Source organism: Phytophthora cinnamomi (assembly GCF_018691715.1).
Source record: "Phytophthora cinnamomi strain GKB4 chromosome Unknown Contig10, whole genome shotgun sequence".
NCBI lineage: Eukaryota > Oomycota > Peronosporomycetes > Peronosporales > Peronosporaceae > Phytophthora > Phytophthora cinnamomi.
Window position 1 is genome coordinate 839,955 of NW_027150943.1, and position 15,965 is coordinate 855,919.

The 15,965-nt window shown below is 53.3% G+C and overlaps 5 protein-coding genes across 6 annotated transcripts; 3 read left to right on the forward strand and 2 right to left on the reverse strand.

Annotated features, from left to right (window-relative positions):
- Positions 1-321: 321 nt before the first annotated feature.
- Positions 322-912, forward strand: IUM83_05741 (uncharacterized protein; the record flags this gene model as incomplete). Of its 2 annotated transcripts, none has more annotated exons than XM_067929896.1 (1): positions 322-912. In XM_067929896.1, the coding sequence occupies one exon, from the start codon at positions 322-324 to the stop codon at positions 910-912; it is 591 nt and encodes a 196-aa protein (XP_067798340.1). The 2 variants fall into 2 exon arrangements, with proteins under 2 accessions (XP_067798340.1, XP_067798339.1); XM_067929897.1 differs by having other exon boundaries at positions 694-912.
- A 2,362-nt stretch (positions 913-3,274) lies between these two features.
- IUM83_05742 (uncharacterized protein) lies at positions 3,275-3,853 on the reverse strand (the record flags this gene model as incomplete). Its single annotated transcript, XM_067929898.1, has 1 exon — positions 3,275-3,853. The coding sequence occupies one exon, from the start codon at positions 3,851-3,853 to the stop codon at positions 3,275-3,277; it is 579 nt and encodes a 192-aa protein (XP_067798286.1).
- A 2,000-nt stretch (positions 3,854-5,853) lies between these two features.
- On the forward strand, positions 5,854-9,526 carry IUM83_05743 (putative exocyst complex component; the record flags this gene model as incomplete). The annotated part of the gene is made up of 15 exons (XM_067929899.1): positions 5,854-6,013; positions 6,100-6,227; positions 6,300-6,440; positions 6,518-6,619; positions 6,698-6,814; positions 6,889-7,275; positions 7,351-7,742; positions 7,813-7,882; positions 7,951-8,043; positions 8,124-8,185; positions 8,254-8,374; positions 8,451-8,699; positions 8,781-9,178; positions 9,249-9,401; positions 9,520-9,526. The coding sequence occupies 15 exons, from the start codon at positions 5,854-5,856 to the stop codon at positions 9,524-9,526; spliced, it is 2,580 nt and encodes an 859-aa protein (XP_067798288.1).
- A 2,629-nt stretch (positions 9,527-12,155) lies between these two features.
- Positions 12,156-13,201, reverse strand: IUM83_05744 (STE/STE20/MST protein Kinase; the record flags this gene model as incomplete). The annotated part of the gene is made up of 2 exons (XM_067929900.1): positions 12,156-12,160; positions 12,388-13,201. 2 exons carry the CDS (start codon positions 13,199-13,201, stop codon positions 12,156-12,158), a joined length of 819 nt encoding a protein of 272 aa, XP_067798341.1.
- A 307-nt stretch (positions 13,202-13,508) lies between these two features.
- On the forward strand, positions 13,509-15,485 carry IUM83_05745 (hsp70-like protein; the record flags this gene model as incomplete). The annotated part of the gene is made up of 1 exon (XM_067929901.1): positions 13,509-15,485. One exon carries the CDS (start codon positions 13,509-13,511, stop codon positions 15,483-15,485), a length of 1,977 nt encoding a protein of 658 aa, XP_067798205.1.
- Positions 15,486-15,965: the final 480 nt, after the last annotated feature.

The following is a 15,965-nucleotide window of genomic DNA, read 5'->3' on the forward strand; positions in this document are numbered from 1 at the left end:
GGCGGCGCGAGATTGCGGTGCTCTGGTGCTTGGGCTCGGCCTCCGCCAATGAGCGCGCGAAGTTGAAGCGGATTGGCTGCCGGTGATGGGTAACCTCACGGTTGTCCGCCCTCGCCGAGTCGGCGCGCGCGAGACGGGGCTGGGCTGCTCGGTCGCAGGAATGCGGAGGACACCCGCACCACCGACAGCCGCGCGCAACGCACAGCGAACCTCACTTGTCAACTTGCCGTCTTCGAGCCACTCACTCGCCTGTGCCTGACTGTGAGTCGGCCGCGCCACATAACATCCACACTTCACCACACCCGTACTCGGCCCACGACAATGTCCTCCGCCACGATCACCGCCGCGCCCGCCATGGTGCCGCACCTGCAGCCGCTGTCGCCCGTGACGCTCACGCCCACGCGCTCGTCCAAGGCCTCGGAGCCGCTGGCGTTCCTGGCCAAGATCGACCGCGTCGAGATCAATCGCACCACGGAGCAAGACGGCGTCGTGTACTACGTGCTGGACGTGTTCCTCGAGCACAGCACGTCGCGCATCCCGACGCTCAAGACGGCCAAGGCCTCGGCGAGCGGCCGGCCCGACTACTCCATCCACAAACGCTTCAACGACTTCGCCGACCTGCGCCACCAGGTGTGGAGCTACGCGCAGCGCAAGCACGAGGAAGGCTGCACGTGCAAGTACTGCGACGCCTTCATGAGCTACATCGTGCACTCGATGTCGCAGCCGCGCTTGCTCGTCAAGATCGCCACCGGCGTGGACGCGCGCAAGAAGCTCATGGCGACGTTCTGCAACGAGTTCATCGGGCTCACGCTGGCCGGCAAGTCGGAGCCGCGGCCGCGCAACTTCGAGTGCGACGGCTTCCTGGCCATCCCATATCTGGTGCAGCGCTTCTTTCGGAAGGAGGAGGCGTAGGTGGCTTCGGGTGGATTCCCTGTCGCCAAAATTGGGCAGCTCGTCGCCGTGCCATACTCGTATTTATTTTCTAGGGGTTCAAACAGTAGCGCAAGAACATGTACCTTAGCTATCTAATTATCCGTACGGCGTCTGCCAAGTAGCAGTAGTCCACCGGTATATCAATGAAGCAAACTTCAGATTGGTAATGTGTCGTGTTCATTTTGGTTGATCAGCGATGTTGTAGTGAAGCGTGGTGCTTGATACCCACCTTTTGATTGGTATGATCGTCAATAGAACATGTTAGTTATCGATTTTTGATGTTGTTGATTTTTAGTCGATCCTACTGTTCGAATCGTATCCGAGTGAACACGTTAGTTTCAACCCGTCTGTAGAGTCTGCACTGTAGACTGGGTTTGTTTATCCATTGCATGGACTACGATCCAGCGTGTCGAGTACCATAGTTTGTAAACAGCAGGGAGGGGTGCGCGTTGACTCATTCAAACTGTCGCTGACGAAGGTGTGATTTATACCGTCGGTTCCCTATAGCATAGAAGAGCAAATACAATGTATAACTACAAATATACTACTGTACTGTACAAGGTCTTGCAGCTGGTGCTAAGACGGTTCGTGGCATGAAAGTCCGTGTCGTGGTTACGCTTGTTCACGTATATATTTGGTTACGAGTGATGCTGTATTTTAAAGGTGCAAGGCTCTGAAATGATCGCTAATACAGAAGATCAATTCGATCTGATCGAAGTACATTATTATTTACGGATGCTGGTGCTATCTGCTCGATGCGATGCACTTAAGTAGCAGTGGGGCTGACTAAAGATCCCAACTATCGGTACCAGGCCAACGGAATATTGGATCCTAAAATTGCGAGACGTCACATTCTTCTGCCAAGTCTTCCTGCGACAGAAGCCAGTTTGGTTCGCGATTCTTAGCAGGACAACCTCGTCTTGCCTGGATAAGCCATTTGAGGCTGTTGAAAAGCCTGTAAAAGGCGGCTGGCATTTGCGTGAGATAGTGTCGCAGTGAAGGTACAGTAGGTCATCTAGGGAGTTGGTCGGCACCTCGGCAAATATCGCATCTTTGGTGATAAAGTATAGATCCTCCCGAGACCATGCCAAATCGCATGGGGTACCTATAAACCTGCAAAAGACTAGGTAATTCGGTATAACTTAACCTATGGTTTTTCGTGTGCAAATCACTCGCTCAAGCGAGGCAATGCAATTATTCGAATATCAAGCTTTTCACGAATTCCTGCATTTGTGCGCTCCCACGACAACTATGACGCGCTTACGCTCGCTACCCTTCGATCTTATCCAAGTACATCGACTCGAGCATGCACTTGTTCGATCGGGAGTGAGATCAATACGTAGAGGCGCGGGTTCTGAGCTACGTATGAGGGGGCTTACTGCTATGCTCGGTGTGGTAATGCACTGACACGGTATTGAGTGGTTCGAAGCATGTAAATATGAACTGCTAGCATGCAAGAACACGTCTCGGCATCTGTCCAGTCATCAGCGTAGCGGTCGAGATCATTAACTGTGGTTCGTCAGGCTGCAGACAGCCCTGGATAAACTTACACTGGTAATTTGACTTTGTCTTGTATGTGTGCATGGAAAAGTCTACGTAAGTCGGCATAACACACAGCTACACGCTGAAAAAGCCGTTATTTGCTGGGAGATCGATTTAATCACGATATGCTTGCTGTCTCGAGAAAGATGTGCCTCCTCAGAGAACCAACACTTATTCCCGCAGTTAGGGATATTTCACCATCTATCGGGTATCCCGGTGGGTTTATACCCGGTCCCAGTAAAAGACCCAGTCTTTGACCAGAAAATGCCGAACATGGAAAGTGTTCTAGTAGCCGCTTATCATTTGCAGGGCCCAAATAAGGGTCACTTCAATCCACAGGGCCAAACAAAACATATGGAGAACGCTAGCAGCGACAAAGTACTCTCCGCCCTATGGGAACCGAATGAAAAACGTCTCAGCCGCACGAACTAAAGGACGGTGTCTCCTTCGCAAGTCGCGATGTCATTGCCTTCAAGAACGCGCTCGCATTCTGGACTCGTGTGAGGTGGCGTCGCCTGGCATCGTCGACGTGTATATTTGAGGATAGATAATAACACGTATCACCATCAGTGTTACGACCAGTGAAGCCCTATCATGTCGTGAAAACGTGTGGTAGCTGTATTGAGTCTACTACGTTAAACTACTAAGCCACGAGTTTGCCGTCGAACTCATGTACTCTTCGATGCGTGCTTGTGGTTGCTCGTCCAGAAAATAAATATGAATAGATATGTGGCACGGTCTGCTCCTTCACCGCGTGCCAAACACGTAGCGCAACCTTCGATCGATTGCAGGACAGAGCTTACGCCTCTTCCTTCCGGAAAAAGCGCTCCATCACGTACGGGATGGCCTGGAAGCCGTCACAGCCGATGTTGCGCGGCCGGGACTCCGTCTTGCCGCCGACGGCCATACTGAGGAACTCGTTGCAAAACGTCGCCATGAGCTTCTTGCGCGCGTCCACGCCGGTGGCGATCTTGACGAACAAGCGCGGCTGCGACATCGAGTGCACGATGTAACCCATGAAGGCGTCGCAGTACTTGCAGGCATACCCATCTTGGTGCTTGCGCTGCGCGTACGCCCACACCTGGTAGCGCAGGTTGGCAAAGTCATTGAAACGGCGCTCCAACTGGTAGTCAGGCCGGCCGCTCGCCGAGGCCTTGGCCGTCTTGTTGGTCGGGATGCGCGATGTGCTGTGCTCGAGGAAGACGTCCAGCACGTAGTACACTACACCGCCGCGCACGGTGGTGCGGTTGATCTCAACGTGGTCGATCTTTTCCAAGACCGAGAGCGGCGCAGACGCCCTGGAGGCCCGAATCGGCGTGAGCGTCACGGGCGACAAGGACTGCAGGTGCGGCAACGTGGTGGTGGAACCGGTCGACATGGTCAGTGGAGTGAGGGCTGGCGAGGTGGGCTTGATTTGAACGTTCGGGAGGAGTTGGTTGACTTGAGTGCTTGGGCTCCGACTGAGACTGGTGCGAGTCGAAGGCGGAAAGTTGACAAGTGAGCCAACTGGACGACGAGTTTCATCTCGCCAGCGGCTGTCGGCGGTGAGGGTCAGCAAGGGTGGACGAACACACCCTGTCCTCCCTGCATAACCGCGATGATCACGGTGATCGGACGGGGTGTGGAGAGAGTGGCGCTGCCCTTTCCCCCGCGCGGGCCCCGCATGCGACGCCCCAAGCAGAAGTGCGGGGCGCAACGTCGTGGTAGTCGCCACCATCTTGGCGTGGGTTTCTTATGCGGTTCTGGTGAGCGATGCGACGAACAACTCGCTTGGCCCGAAGGCTGCATACATGCTGTACCACGATGCACGCTGAGGCTCGAGTATCGTTTCACCTTTCGCTGCCGACTTCGATGTTAGGCAGCAGTTTATTTCGCGGACCCATTAGCGAGGGACCTACCTTTTCGCATGATTCGAATTGTCGCTGGTTCTGCAAAATTGTCAGTTATCATGGCTTTCGACCCACACTCGCGGGCTTTTCCTCACTGCTTTTCGGGGATCTGCACTGCAGATTCTGCAGAAGTACATGTAGAGCGTGCTCGTCGACGAGGATCCTACCATGCCCGGCTCAGAGGCCTCCGCGTTGCGCGGGCGAGACCTTTGCAGTTCGCCACCCACGTGGGCGAATAGCAGGAGTTTGCGCCAGTCTAACCGATGATCCAAAAACAAATAGGTTTACGTGCATGCTATTTCACACTGAGAGAAATGGGCGTGCCAGAACTAGGCTGCTGAGCCCTGCTTCTTGTGGGTCACACAGCTTTTATCGACGCGCCTGCAGCCTGATAAATCTTACGAGGAATCATCGCCACAAATTTGTTCGTCGCCACAAATTTGTTCTTCACGCGGACTCATACGAGGAAGTTCACCTAGGCCACGACGACAGGCCTGTTTCTCGTTTTGGCACTTGCGAGTTGAGTGCGAGAACGAAGATGGAAAGCCGCGCAGATTTGCGCTAGGTGGCCGCCGAGTGGTTATAATTCGGCAGATCTCACCGCACGCGCACTTGATGTTGTAGTTGAACTGCTCGAACACAAAACTAGCCAGAATGGCGCCAATGTTGCTGTATTTTCCACCGCTCCGCCCGCGAGGAGCACGCAAGCTTGCCGCTGGGTTTCAGGTTGGAATCACGGCCCCCGCAAACGTGATCGAGCTCGCCCATTCCTTGGCGGATGAAATTCAAGCGCTTTGCCTTTCTTCTAGCGCAAACTCTCTTCATATGGCGGAGGCCGTCACCTTCGCATATTGCACAGCGAGCAAAAGTTTTCAGCGAAGGTGTACTCACGCCTCGCAGCCTCCAAGTCTGCCGTTACCACATCCGGTGACTGCCAGTCTCGTTCGAGCAAGCGAGGCGAAACGAGAGGAACTGAACACCATCATAAGCCACTTCGCGGTGTCGTGCCTGTCAGGGCCGAAGCTCCGAGGAGATTCCAACTCGGCGGTCTCTGCTGTGCCGAGCGCAGCTCGCAAGCAAGATCAAGACAGGATCCCCCGCTTTGAGCAACTTATGGCGCTCTTGGAGCGAGTCTGAAGCTCAAGGGGGCCTGCTACACAGACAAGCAGGTGACCCCTCGCCGCCACACTCGGGCGCTTGAAGATAAGAGACCATGCCGCACTCGCTGCAAAACGACAGCGCTTGCTCACAACAATGCAGCTGCTATTATACTAGGCTGGGCCAGCCTCTCGTGCTGGTACGCACTCAGCATCCGCACGCCAGGCCGCAGTGCAGACTGCAACTCAGCAAGAATGATACATACATACGGTCGCACACGTTTCGGAGGTCGTCACGTCGTGTGCGTAAATGATAGCGACGTTTGGTGTTTCGCACACTAGGATCTTGAACAGGCACATCATTCATATCTGTGCGACCACTTCGCCGAGTAATGGAGACCGCCGCCAAGCCTGCGGCCGGCGCGCCGTCCCGCGGGTGGCAGAGCAAGAACGAGTGGGTCGTGCTCGTGGAGAACATCGCGCAGTCCCGCGCACGGCTGGCGTCCGGCATCCAGCTCGCGATCGAGAAGCAATGGGGCAACAACTTCGCCGGTGCGGGAAATAGTAATTTTCATATGAATCTGTGTATTATAGTAGTATTATAGTATCGCTTTACTAATATAGTACCATATGAACAGCGAGCCTGCAGGAGTATGCGGCGGCGAAGGAGAACGAGATCCGCAACGTGTGCAGCTCCAACTACCAGGAGTTCGTGGACTCGATCGAGGAGATCGTCCGCATGAAGGCGGACGTCTCCAAGCTGCAGGTGATGGACCCATATTACTAATTTCGTAAAATAGTAGTACGATTTTGAATTAGCATTAATTCTCTGGTGCAGCACGATATTAATCGCTTCCAGAGCGAGCTCGCTGGTGCCACATCGGGAGTTCTGTCGATCCACGACTCGGTGGCGGCGTGCTACACCATTCAAAAACACATTGACGAGTCTATCGAGAAGTTGCAGCAGTGCCAACGCATTGTTAGCTGTCATTCTTCACTTATTGTTGTGTTAGGAAGTTATCGTGGATTCTGAACAATTTCACTCGTACTGGGTAGGTGGCGCTCGCAGCAGCCATCGAAGCCTACATCCAGCAAGGCAAGCTATTCCACGCACTCAAGATGCTGGAAGAGCTTCGAGTCGAAATCGCTGCATTCCGGGTATAAAAGTTCCTTGTAACTGATATCTTCCGCGTTGGTTCCCTTTCATACTGAAATCGACATGCGAGTGTGTTTTAGGGTCGGCTGTTTCCGCAGCGCATGAGTGACTGGATGCATGTTGCCATGAGGACGATCAAGGACGAGGCCAAGCGAAGCGCGTCTGTGTGGCTAGAAGATATTCGAGCGGCGTCCTCGGTTCGTGTGGTTTCATGGATCAGCGCTGAAAAATGGCTAAGATAATTATGATACCTATTGTCCTGATACAACAGTCTATCGGTGAAGCGGCTATTCATCGTTTGGAGAATCAAATAAGCGAGCAGTACTACGAACAAGATATCCTAGAAAAGTGTGGGCATGTTCCTCCAGTCGCTGTTCCCGGTAGGTCATCTAGCAGCGGAAATGCCCCAATTAGTCCTCGAGCGTCGCTGAGCCCCTCAAGCTCTGGGAGGTCGCTAGTAGGCGAAGATGCTTTCAAGTTACCATCGATCAGGGTATTCAACTCGGACGCTGATACACTGCGTGAGAGAAGCAATATCCACGCCAATTACATGAAGGAAGCGCTAGCCCAGCTGTCCCCAATGCTGAGGATCTTGCACGTGTTTCGCGTGATGAGTCAAGTCCCTGAGCTTGCTGCGTTCTACAACGCGAATCGCTTGGTACAATTCTGGCAATAAGGGAGGGATCCCGTCATGGTGGCGATTTGGCTAACGTATTTTTTTGTATTCATGTAGCCGCAACTCCAGCTGACGTCGTTTCTGAGGGGCGCAGTGACTACGATCACACCGGAAAAGTTTGTTGCGCAGCATGAAGAGCTTTTCAAGAAGTTCACGGGAACATTTTGTCTGGAGCATTTGCTTTGGCGCTACTCTGATGCAGCCTTGCTGTCAAAGAAGGAAATTAACGGGATATTCCATCTTGTAGTACAGAGTTTGTGTGGCATCGTGTCCACCTCTGTATTGAGTATCAACGTACCGGCTACGATTCTCGATATTAAGCTCAGGGCGATTGTATGTGCTCGAACATTGAGTGATGAAGTTCACGAGTACAACTCCACGCTTATGTTCGACACGTTTCGCCGCTTGGGTACGCACTTTCGAAGTACGATCATGGAAAGCACAAAGAAGTACGTACACAATCCCATATTTTGCTAAAAAGATTTAGACGAACAAACTGATATTTGTTTACTGGAACAGACAGCTCCGCGAGTTCATGGCGAATGATACGTTCGAGCGTGTCCAAGTTTCTCCCGAAAAGCTGCGGACGGTATGCGCTACTGTCGGTGTATTTCTCTGCGCTAGACCTGGCTGAAAGGCGTGATCTCTGTGTTACAGACACTTCAATGTTGTGGCTTGGAAAACGAGGAAGGTCGCATGCTGAAGAATGTGGATCTGGCGGCGGATCGTGTGGTGCTGCCGTTCACAGATGTACGTTAGCGGAAGTCAAAAGCTCGGCAATCTCATTCAACACTTATTCAGCTGGTCTCTGTTATTGGTTGAGTGACCAGGTCGTTGTAAAGAGCTGTACATGCATCGATGCATTGGTGCAGATGATGTTTGACTACGAACGGTATGAAGGCATTTTTTTTCGAATGGGAAATGCCTTGTAAATAAATAACCGCATCGATGCGATTTCAGGTATTTGAACATCGATGACTGGGGCGAATGGGTCCGAAATGATACCATCGAGGCTCTTGGTTTTCTCAACGATACATTAAACGAAGTCATCGATCAACATACAGACCTCCAAGTGTCGACGGTAATGTTGAGAAGGATCCAGTGCCTTCAATTGGAACTATTGGCGAACTGTCGCTAATTTATTTCGTCGATTACAGGCAGTTATGATGGGCACGAACGCGTCGTTTCTGGCTTGCGCATGTGACCGCTTCGAAGAGCTTGTCAAGGTTCAAACTGAAGCCTGGGAAGCGCGGACATATGGATACAGTGTAAGCAATACACTTCGAGGAGCCAATATGCAGCTGGTGAAGCCTTGCTCCAGCCGACTGCTACTGAGCAAGGCTGCTGCAAAGAAGAAATTTGACAGTACGACAACAAGAGCCCAAGATATGGTTTGTGAGCTGATGGTACGAATGTGTCTAGTATACTTTTCGCTTTGGTTGTGCAGCGTGCTGAACGTGACTACCCGACTTCATGCCATTTCGCAGTTGAAAAAAATTGACGAGCTCCTCTCGAGTTTCTACTACCTTAACTGGACCCCGAGCACCGTTCTGACGCAGCCAGACCCGTCCATGTGGGACCTCATCAACTACCTCAAAGTTACGTTCGCGCAGTTGGAGCAGCTGCCTCCAGCCGTCCAAGAAGCAGTACACTTTGCATCCTGCAGCTACCTCGCCAAGTCTCTGGAGCAGATACTAAGTGGCCCCACGGTGAAAAAGCTGAATATGGAGGGCATCGCCAACTTTAAGCGCAACCTGGACGTATTGTTGGATTTTATCGAGTCGGTTCCAATTGCTCAACTGAAGGACTGCTTTGTTCCAGTTACGCACCTAGTTGATCTCTTCGTTTCGGGGGCAGTTGAAGTTTTCCTGGACCCGCATCAACGGTACGTCTCTGAATTGCAAACGTGTTTGTATTGTAACCCATGCTGACTTGAGCGTCCTCCATGTGCTCAGAGAAACCCGGGGCAAGTATTCCCACTTATCCTCCGACACAGTGTCAGCTGTGCTGGCCAAAATGAAGGATGGTAAGAGTTCATCAAAGGCGTGGGGTGCCACATTTGTTCACGCGCCCAGGAAGAGCATATTTGGCGCCAAAACTGCTCGAAAGTAAGCCCGCGACGGCCTACTTGTGAAGAACTGCAGCTGATGGGAGATAAGCGGATAATGAGAGCAATAATGCATGGTTGTAGATAACGTGCTACTATTTGTGGTTGTTAACGTGCAGTAGGTAAGGGTGTCGACTCCGTTACTTGCTCGAGCCAGCCTAGATCGAATGCTCCTGGTTGCGGTGGGGTCTGGCTTCGATCACCAAGAAGAGCCAGGATATTGCCAATAGCTGGCTGCCGTTCCCCAAGTTTTGCAATGTTGCGGTGGATCTTTGCAGATGCAAGATCGTCACCTGTGCGTTGACTGCTGCTGGCTAAGCGCACAGCACCTTGGAGCAGATTCATGTCGGCCATTGTAGCGCCGGTGTCCTCGCTTTGGTTAGATCGATCCGACTCGGCCTCGTTCTGCCGTTGATGAATACAATCAAGTCGGTTGAACACGTTTCGGGTAAATCCGCAGTTTGATGAACCTTGATTCCCTGTGTCATCGCCTCGGCTGCCACTGGTGCCTCCAAATCGAGCCTTCAGCCGTTCCAATTTGTCTTGAGTAGTTTGTTCACGATCGAGAAGTCGGCAAAAGTCCTCAAACGTCAGCGCAGCACTCACCCAACTCCTCATTTTCTCCAAAGATGCTGGCATCGTCATCTCCGGTTTCTTGTCGTGTTTCACTTCGTTGAGACGGTCATTTGCCCACATGCACTCATCGGTTCTTTTGGAATGGCGTGCGATTAGCTGCAGCATAGACTGCTGGAACTCGCCAAACACACGACGTAGCGCATTCTCCTGTCGCTGCGTCTCAACGGTTGTGACTTCGCTGTTCTCCAAATCGGACCAAAGTCGGTCAACACGCCTGCGAAGTGCCGTCTTTAACGAGACATTCCCACCGTCGGACTCCGGCCCAAATCCTGAACTCTTGTCGATCTTGGTCAGTGACTGACGCACTCGCTCCTGCAGCGCAGTTACGTTACGCTTGGAAGCTGGTTCCTCATTTCTGGCTGAGAACGCTGCTGCTACATTTTTCTCCTCCAGCTCGAGTAAATACGTAGGCGCGGTTGGGGAACTACCCAAACTTGCTCGTCGCCACGACAGCAACACGCAGAGAAAAGTTACGAGTTGGCGCATTAAGTTTCCGGCATTTTCTTGTGATGTTCGTGCCATGCCTGTGCATGAGAAGAGATTCGGCGCCATCACAGTTGCAAGAGCTTGGAGGGTCATCTGGTTGAGTGATCGATACGTGTTCACCTCCAGTATGTGCTCGAGAAGCCAGTGGAAGACAGCATTCTCTCGTGGACCCAGCTTTCGCAATGTCCGAGTGATCTGAGCGTCCACGAGATCAATATTATCTGGTGTTACAATCTGTTGTCCGTCGTCGTCCTCCTCGTTACGAGCTGCATTCGCCAATTTCGTGACGGCTAACAAATCCTGTACGTCCAATGCATCCAGAAGGAGGACTGGTAACTCACGAAACCAGAGTTTAAGAAGACTTGCGTAAACGTGCGGGTCGCCAATTTGTGAAGGCTCAAAGGAGCCACGGTTAATGGCAGCTTTGGAGCGCTGCACCTCCTCCTGAACCGGTGAGACTCGATAGATAAACTTGGACCGCAGTCCACCATGCCGAATGAGTTCTCGTCGTAGCATACGCAGAAGAGCCGGTACTTGGTCTTCTACTTGCGTACTTTGCGGCGTTGTCGACCGACACCGCATGTGTGATAACGCGATTCCAAATTGTTGGTGCAGCGCGGCCCACTCGGCAGACATTGGCACTCCCTCGTATTGAGCTTGAATGGAATTGTATTTGACACACAAATCATGAGACGCTCGGAATGGGTCACCAACAAAGATTTTACCGCTGGAGCGGGTAAAACCCTTGTCATTGCGGGATGGAGTGGTCACTGCCGAATTAGCTGAAGGGAGCGCTGCCTCTACGGATCGCCAGTCGAAACTTTGGCGTGTTGCAGTGCGGATCGACGTATCTACTGCTTGTTGATCGCTGTACGTGTGCATTGCAGCCACAAGACTTCGTGACGATGAAGATGAAAACGACGAGAGGAGTCGGTTCACACGAGCACTTGTGACGGTATCAATGCTTGCAAGAGGATCATCCTGGCGTGACGAGACCGATAGCCACGACGACGAAACGGACGGTGACGGAGGTGGTGACAACGACGCCTTTGGACGAAGCAGTATCACTGGTGAGGACGGCTTTGGAGCCTTGATACTGTGCGCGCTGGATGCAGCAGGTTGCGAGTTTAAAGCTCCACCACTGGATGTCCTTGATGTATCGTTCATCTTGACAAAACGGGTTGATGAATCACGATTCGCGTTTCCGCGTACGACAGGAGACTTTGCCGATGATGGTAACAGTTTGAACTCAGTCGGTGGTTGGCGAAAGCTTGTCGTATTCGTCGTGTTTTGCACTTGCTGGGGTGTGCCTTGTATATGGGGTCCTGTTTCGATCCCTCGCGGTGTGTTGTCCTCCTGGCGGGTCGGGAGGCAAATTTTATCAGGCACTACAGCATCAGCGGATAAATTCAATAGGTCATCAGCACCGGTAGAGGCATTGAGCTGTGATTTCTGAGCTCTGTCATTGGTAGATGTTGATAATGAACCACCCGACTTTCGAAATTCAAAAGTTTCACCCAGCAGACCAGTCGAAACTTCTACTTCACCCTCGGCATCACTTCGTGAAGAAACCGATGCTTCGCTCAATGCATTTTCATTATCGTCTCCACCAATCTCTTCAGCAATCTCGTCTTCAAGCTCTTGCTCAATCGTGGGAACTGTAGCTGTAGGGGTCGCTGCAGCGGCTGCAGAGGTACCATCAGCCTTTACTCCACCGTGTTGAACGGAGGCTCCATTTTTCGCCTGTTCAGTCACATATCCCTCCCTTTCACCATTTGCAAAGACGTATTCGATATGTGCTTCGCGGCGAATGAACTCGTGCTGCATGCACTCAAGTGCCGTCGGACGCTCGGCCGGGTCCTTGCGTAGACAAAAACGCAAGAAATCCAAGAAGGCGGCCGACCATTTTTCCGGGTGCGCTACTTGGGGTGGTGGGTTGCGCGGAATTTGAATGAGCACTCTCATCGGGTGCTCATCGAAGAGTGGCGGCTTCTGGTCGGCCAATTCGATTGCCGTGATCCCCAGCGACCAAATGTCGGCCTTGAAGTCGTAGTCACAGTCCTGAATGAGCTCGGGACTCATCCAGTACGGAGTGCCGACAAATGATCCTCGACGAGATAGTGTATCTCGCAGTTGGGCCGACACACCGAAGTCAGCGATCTTGACTTGCCCCGAGTCGGTGAGTAGGATGTTGCCCCCTTTCACGTCTCGATGTATCTTGCGACGAGAGTGCAAGTACGCGAGACCGCTAAGAGCTCCTCGCATGATGACGGAGATCTCGCGCTCACTCAAAGCGCGAACTCGACGGACGTCTCCCACCGACCCACCGGCGCAGTGCTCCATTGCTACCCACAGCGCGCCGTCCTTGTAGTACGCCCCATGAAATGCCACGACGTTCGGGTGGTCACATTCGCGCAAGAATTGAATCTCGCGACGCACGCTTTCAATATCTTCGCCTCGTTCGCCAGCCTCGAGGGCTACAGGGATCACTTTCAGCGCTGCAAGGCGCGATCGGTCGTTCTTGTAGCACGCCCGGAACACGCGACCGAAAGCACCGGCACCTTCCTTGCGCTGCAGCTCGAAAACCTCTTCCGGATCCACCTCCTCGAGCCCTAAAGTCTTGAGAACCGGCAGCTCGGCGCTCGTGACGGCGTACGACGCACGGCGAGGTTTTGACATCGGTGAATTCGAGAGAAAAGGGGCTAAGAGAGTTGAAGAACGTCTAGATGCGAGAAGCCTGGGACGCGTCGCGAGCAGCTTCGGATCCAACCGCCAAGCACAGAGAGTCACGCTTGAGCCTATTCCGGTTGGGTGTGGAATTGTACGACATGAAGGGAGTCTGGGACGAGATCGCTAATTTGCGAGTTCTCGAAGTTAGATGTGAACGTGGGTCACGACAGGCTGCGACTCGCTCGGCTTGTTGAGCGTAGTCGTCATATCTGAATTTGAGTAGAAGGTACCAGCAAGAATCAAGAAGACGGCTACGATGTCCGCGCCAGCAGTGACTGGACAAAGTGTTGGCATTGATCTGGGCACGACCTACTCGTGCGTTGGCGTGTGGCAGAATGACCGCGTGGAGATCATCGCCAATGACCAGGGCAACCGCACTACCCCGTCCTATGTGGCCTTCACGAGCTCGGAGCGTCTGATCGGCGACGCCGCCAAGAACCAGGTGGCTATGAACGCCCACAACACGGTGTTCGATGTCAAGCGTTTGATCGGCCGCAAGTTTACCGACGCAGAAGTGCAGTCGGACATCAAGCACTGGCCGTTCAAAGTGGTTCGCGGACCCGAGAACAAACCTCAAGTGGTGGTGCGGTTCAAGGGCGAAACCAAAACGTTCCAGCCCGAGGAGATCTCGTCCATGGTGCTTGTCAAGATGCGAGAGATCGCCGAGGCTTACATCGGTAAGCAAGTGAAGAATGCCGTGGTGACGGTCCCAGCGTATTTCAACGATTCGCAGCGCCAAGCCACGAAGGACGCCGGGGCTATCGCTGGGCTGAACGTGCTGCGTATCATCAATGAGCCGACCGCTGCTGCCATTGCGTACGGGCTGGACAAGAAGGGCGGTGAGCACAACGTGCTGATCTTTGATCTGGGAGGCGGGACGTTTGATGTCTCGCTGCTTACGATTGAAGAAGGCATCTTCGAGGTGAAGGCGACGGCGGGCGATACTCATCTGGGTGGCGAAGACTTTGATAATCGTCTTGTAGAGTTCTTCGTCACCGAGTTCAAGCGCAAATACCACAAGGATCTGACAGTGAACTCACGTGCGATGCGTCGTCTCCGTACAGCGTCCGAGCGCGCGAAGCGTACTCTGTCCACTTCGGCGCAAGCGTACCTGGAGATCGATTCGCTGTTAGACGGCATCGATTTCAACTCGACCATTACTCGTGCTCGATTTGAGGATCTCTGCAACGAGTTCTTTCGCAAGACTATGAATCCTGTGGCGCAGGTTCTGCGCGACTCCAAGCTGTCGAAGAACCAGGTGAACGAGGTGGTCTTGGTCGGAGGGTCGACTCGCATCCCGAAGGTGCAGCAGTTGTTGATGGACTTCTTCAATGGCAAGGAGCTGTTCAAGTCGATCAATCCTGATGAAGCAGTCGCCTACGGTGCCACCGTGCAAGCCGCCATCCTGAGTGGCAACGACTCGTCGTCCAAGTTGCAGGATCTGCTACTACTGGACGTGGCTCCGTTATCGCTAGGCCTGGAGACCGCCGGCGGTGTCATGACGAAGCTCATCCCGCGTAACACCACCATTCCTTCCAAGAAAACGCAGTCGTTCTCGACGTACGCCGACAACCAGTCTGGAGTGTTGATTCAGGTGTTTGAGGGCGAGCGCACGATGACCCGTGACAATCATCTTCTGGGCAAGTTTAATCTGGACGGCATCCCGCCCATGCCTCGTGGTGTGCCGCAGATTGACGTGACGTTCGACATCGATGTCAACGGCATCCTGAACGTGTCGGCCGTGGAGAAGTCGACGGGCAAGGAGAACAAGATCACGATCACGAATGACAAGGGCCGACTGTCGCAGGCTGACATCGATCGCATGGTCGCCGACGCGGAGAAGTACAAGGACCAGGACGAGCGCAACAAGCTCCGCATCGAGTCGAAGAACGCGCTGGAGAACTACGCGTTCTCTCTGCGCAGCTCGATGCGCGAGGAGAAGCTGGCGGCCAAACTTAGTGAGGAAGACAAGAAGGCTATGGAGGACAAGGTCGCAGAGACTCTGCACTGGCTGGACGCCAACCAGGCCGCTGAGAAGGAGGAGTTCGACGCGAAGCAGCAGGAGCTGGAAAGCGTGGCTAACCCGATCCTGCAGAAGGTTTACGCTGCGGAAACTGGGGCTGGAGCTGAAATGGGCGGCATGAGTGCTGCTGCTGCTGGCGCTGGGCCGCATGCTGCACCCAGCGCTGGGGACGCGGAAGATGAAGGTCCGAAGATCGAGGAAGTGGACTAAGCTTTTAAGCCCCGCGGAACGTGGGCGACGGTGATCCTCCCACCACTCGAAAAGTGGTTTTGATTTGATTTGACATGTTGTGTTTCGGCAAAAGGGTAGGCAAGCGATGGAGCCGATCTTAATCGAAAGCGATCTTTTCGTGATCTTCCATGCTTATCCTTATCGTACATGCTTGATTGATCTTTGAGGTCTCCGCATTGCATTAACTATTATCCAGGACTCTCATTGCGTTGCACTGCAACTTGCAGGTGCATACGCTCGGGGCAGGCTTGGACCACCCGTTGTCTCGGCGCTGGAACTCCAGTGAAAGTGCTGGCCGCGACAACTTCAACTTCCAGTTCAGAGCTGCGACTAAGCTTTTGCACGCCGGAAACGGCTTGACCCGGTCGAGTCACGAGCTCTCCTTGCCCTCGAGGCTCTGGAGGCTCTGGGCGTGAAGCGGACGGAGCCCATGAGATGGAACACCGGAGGATTCGCGGG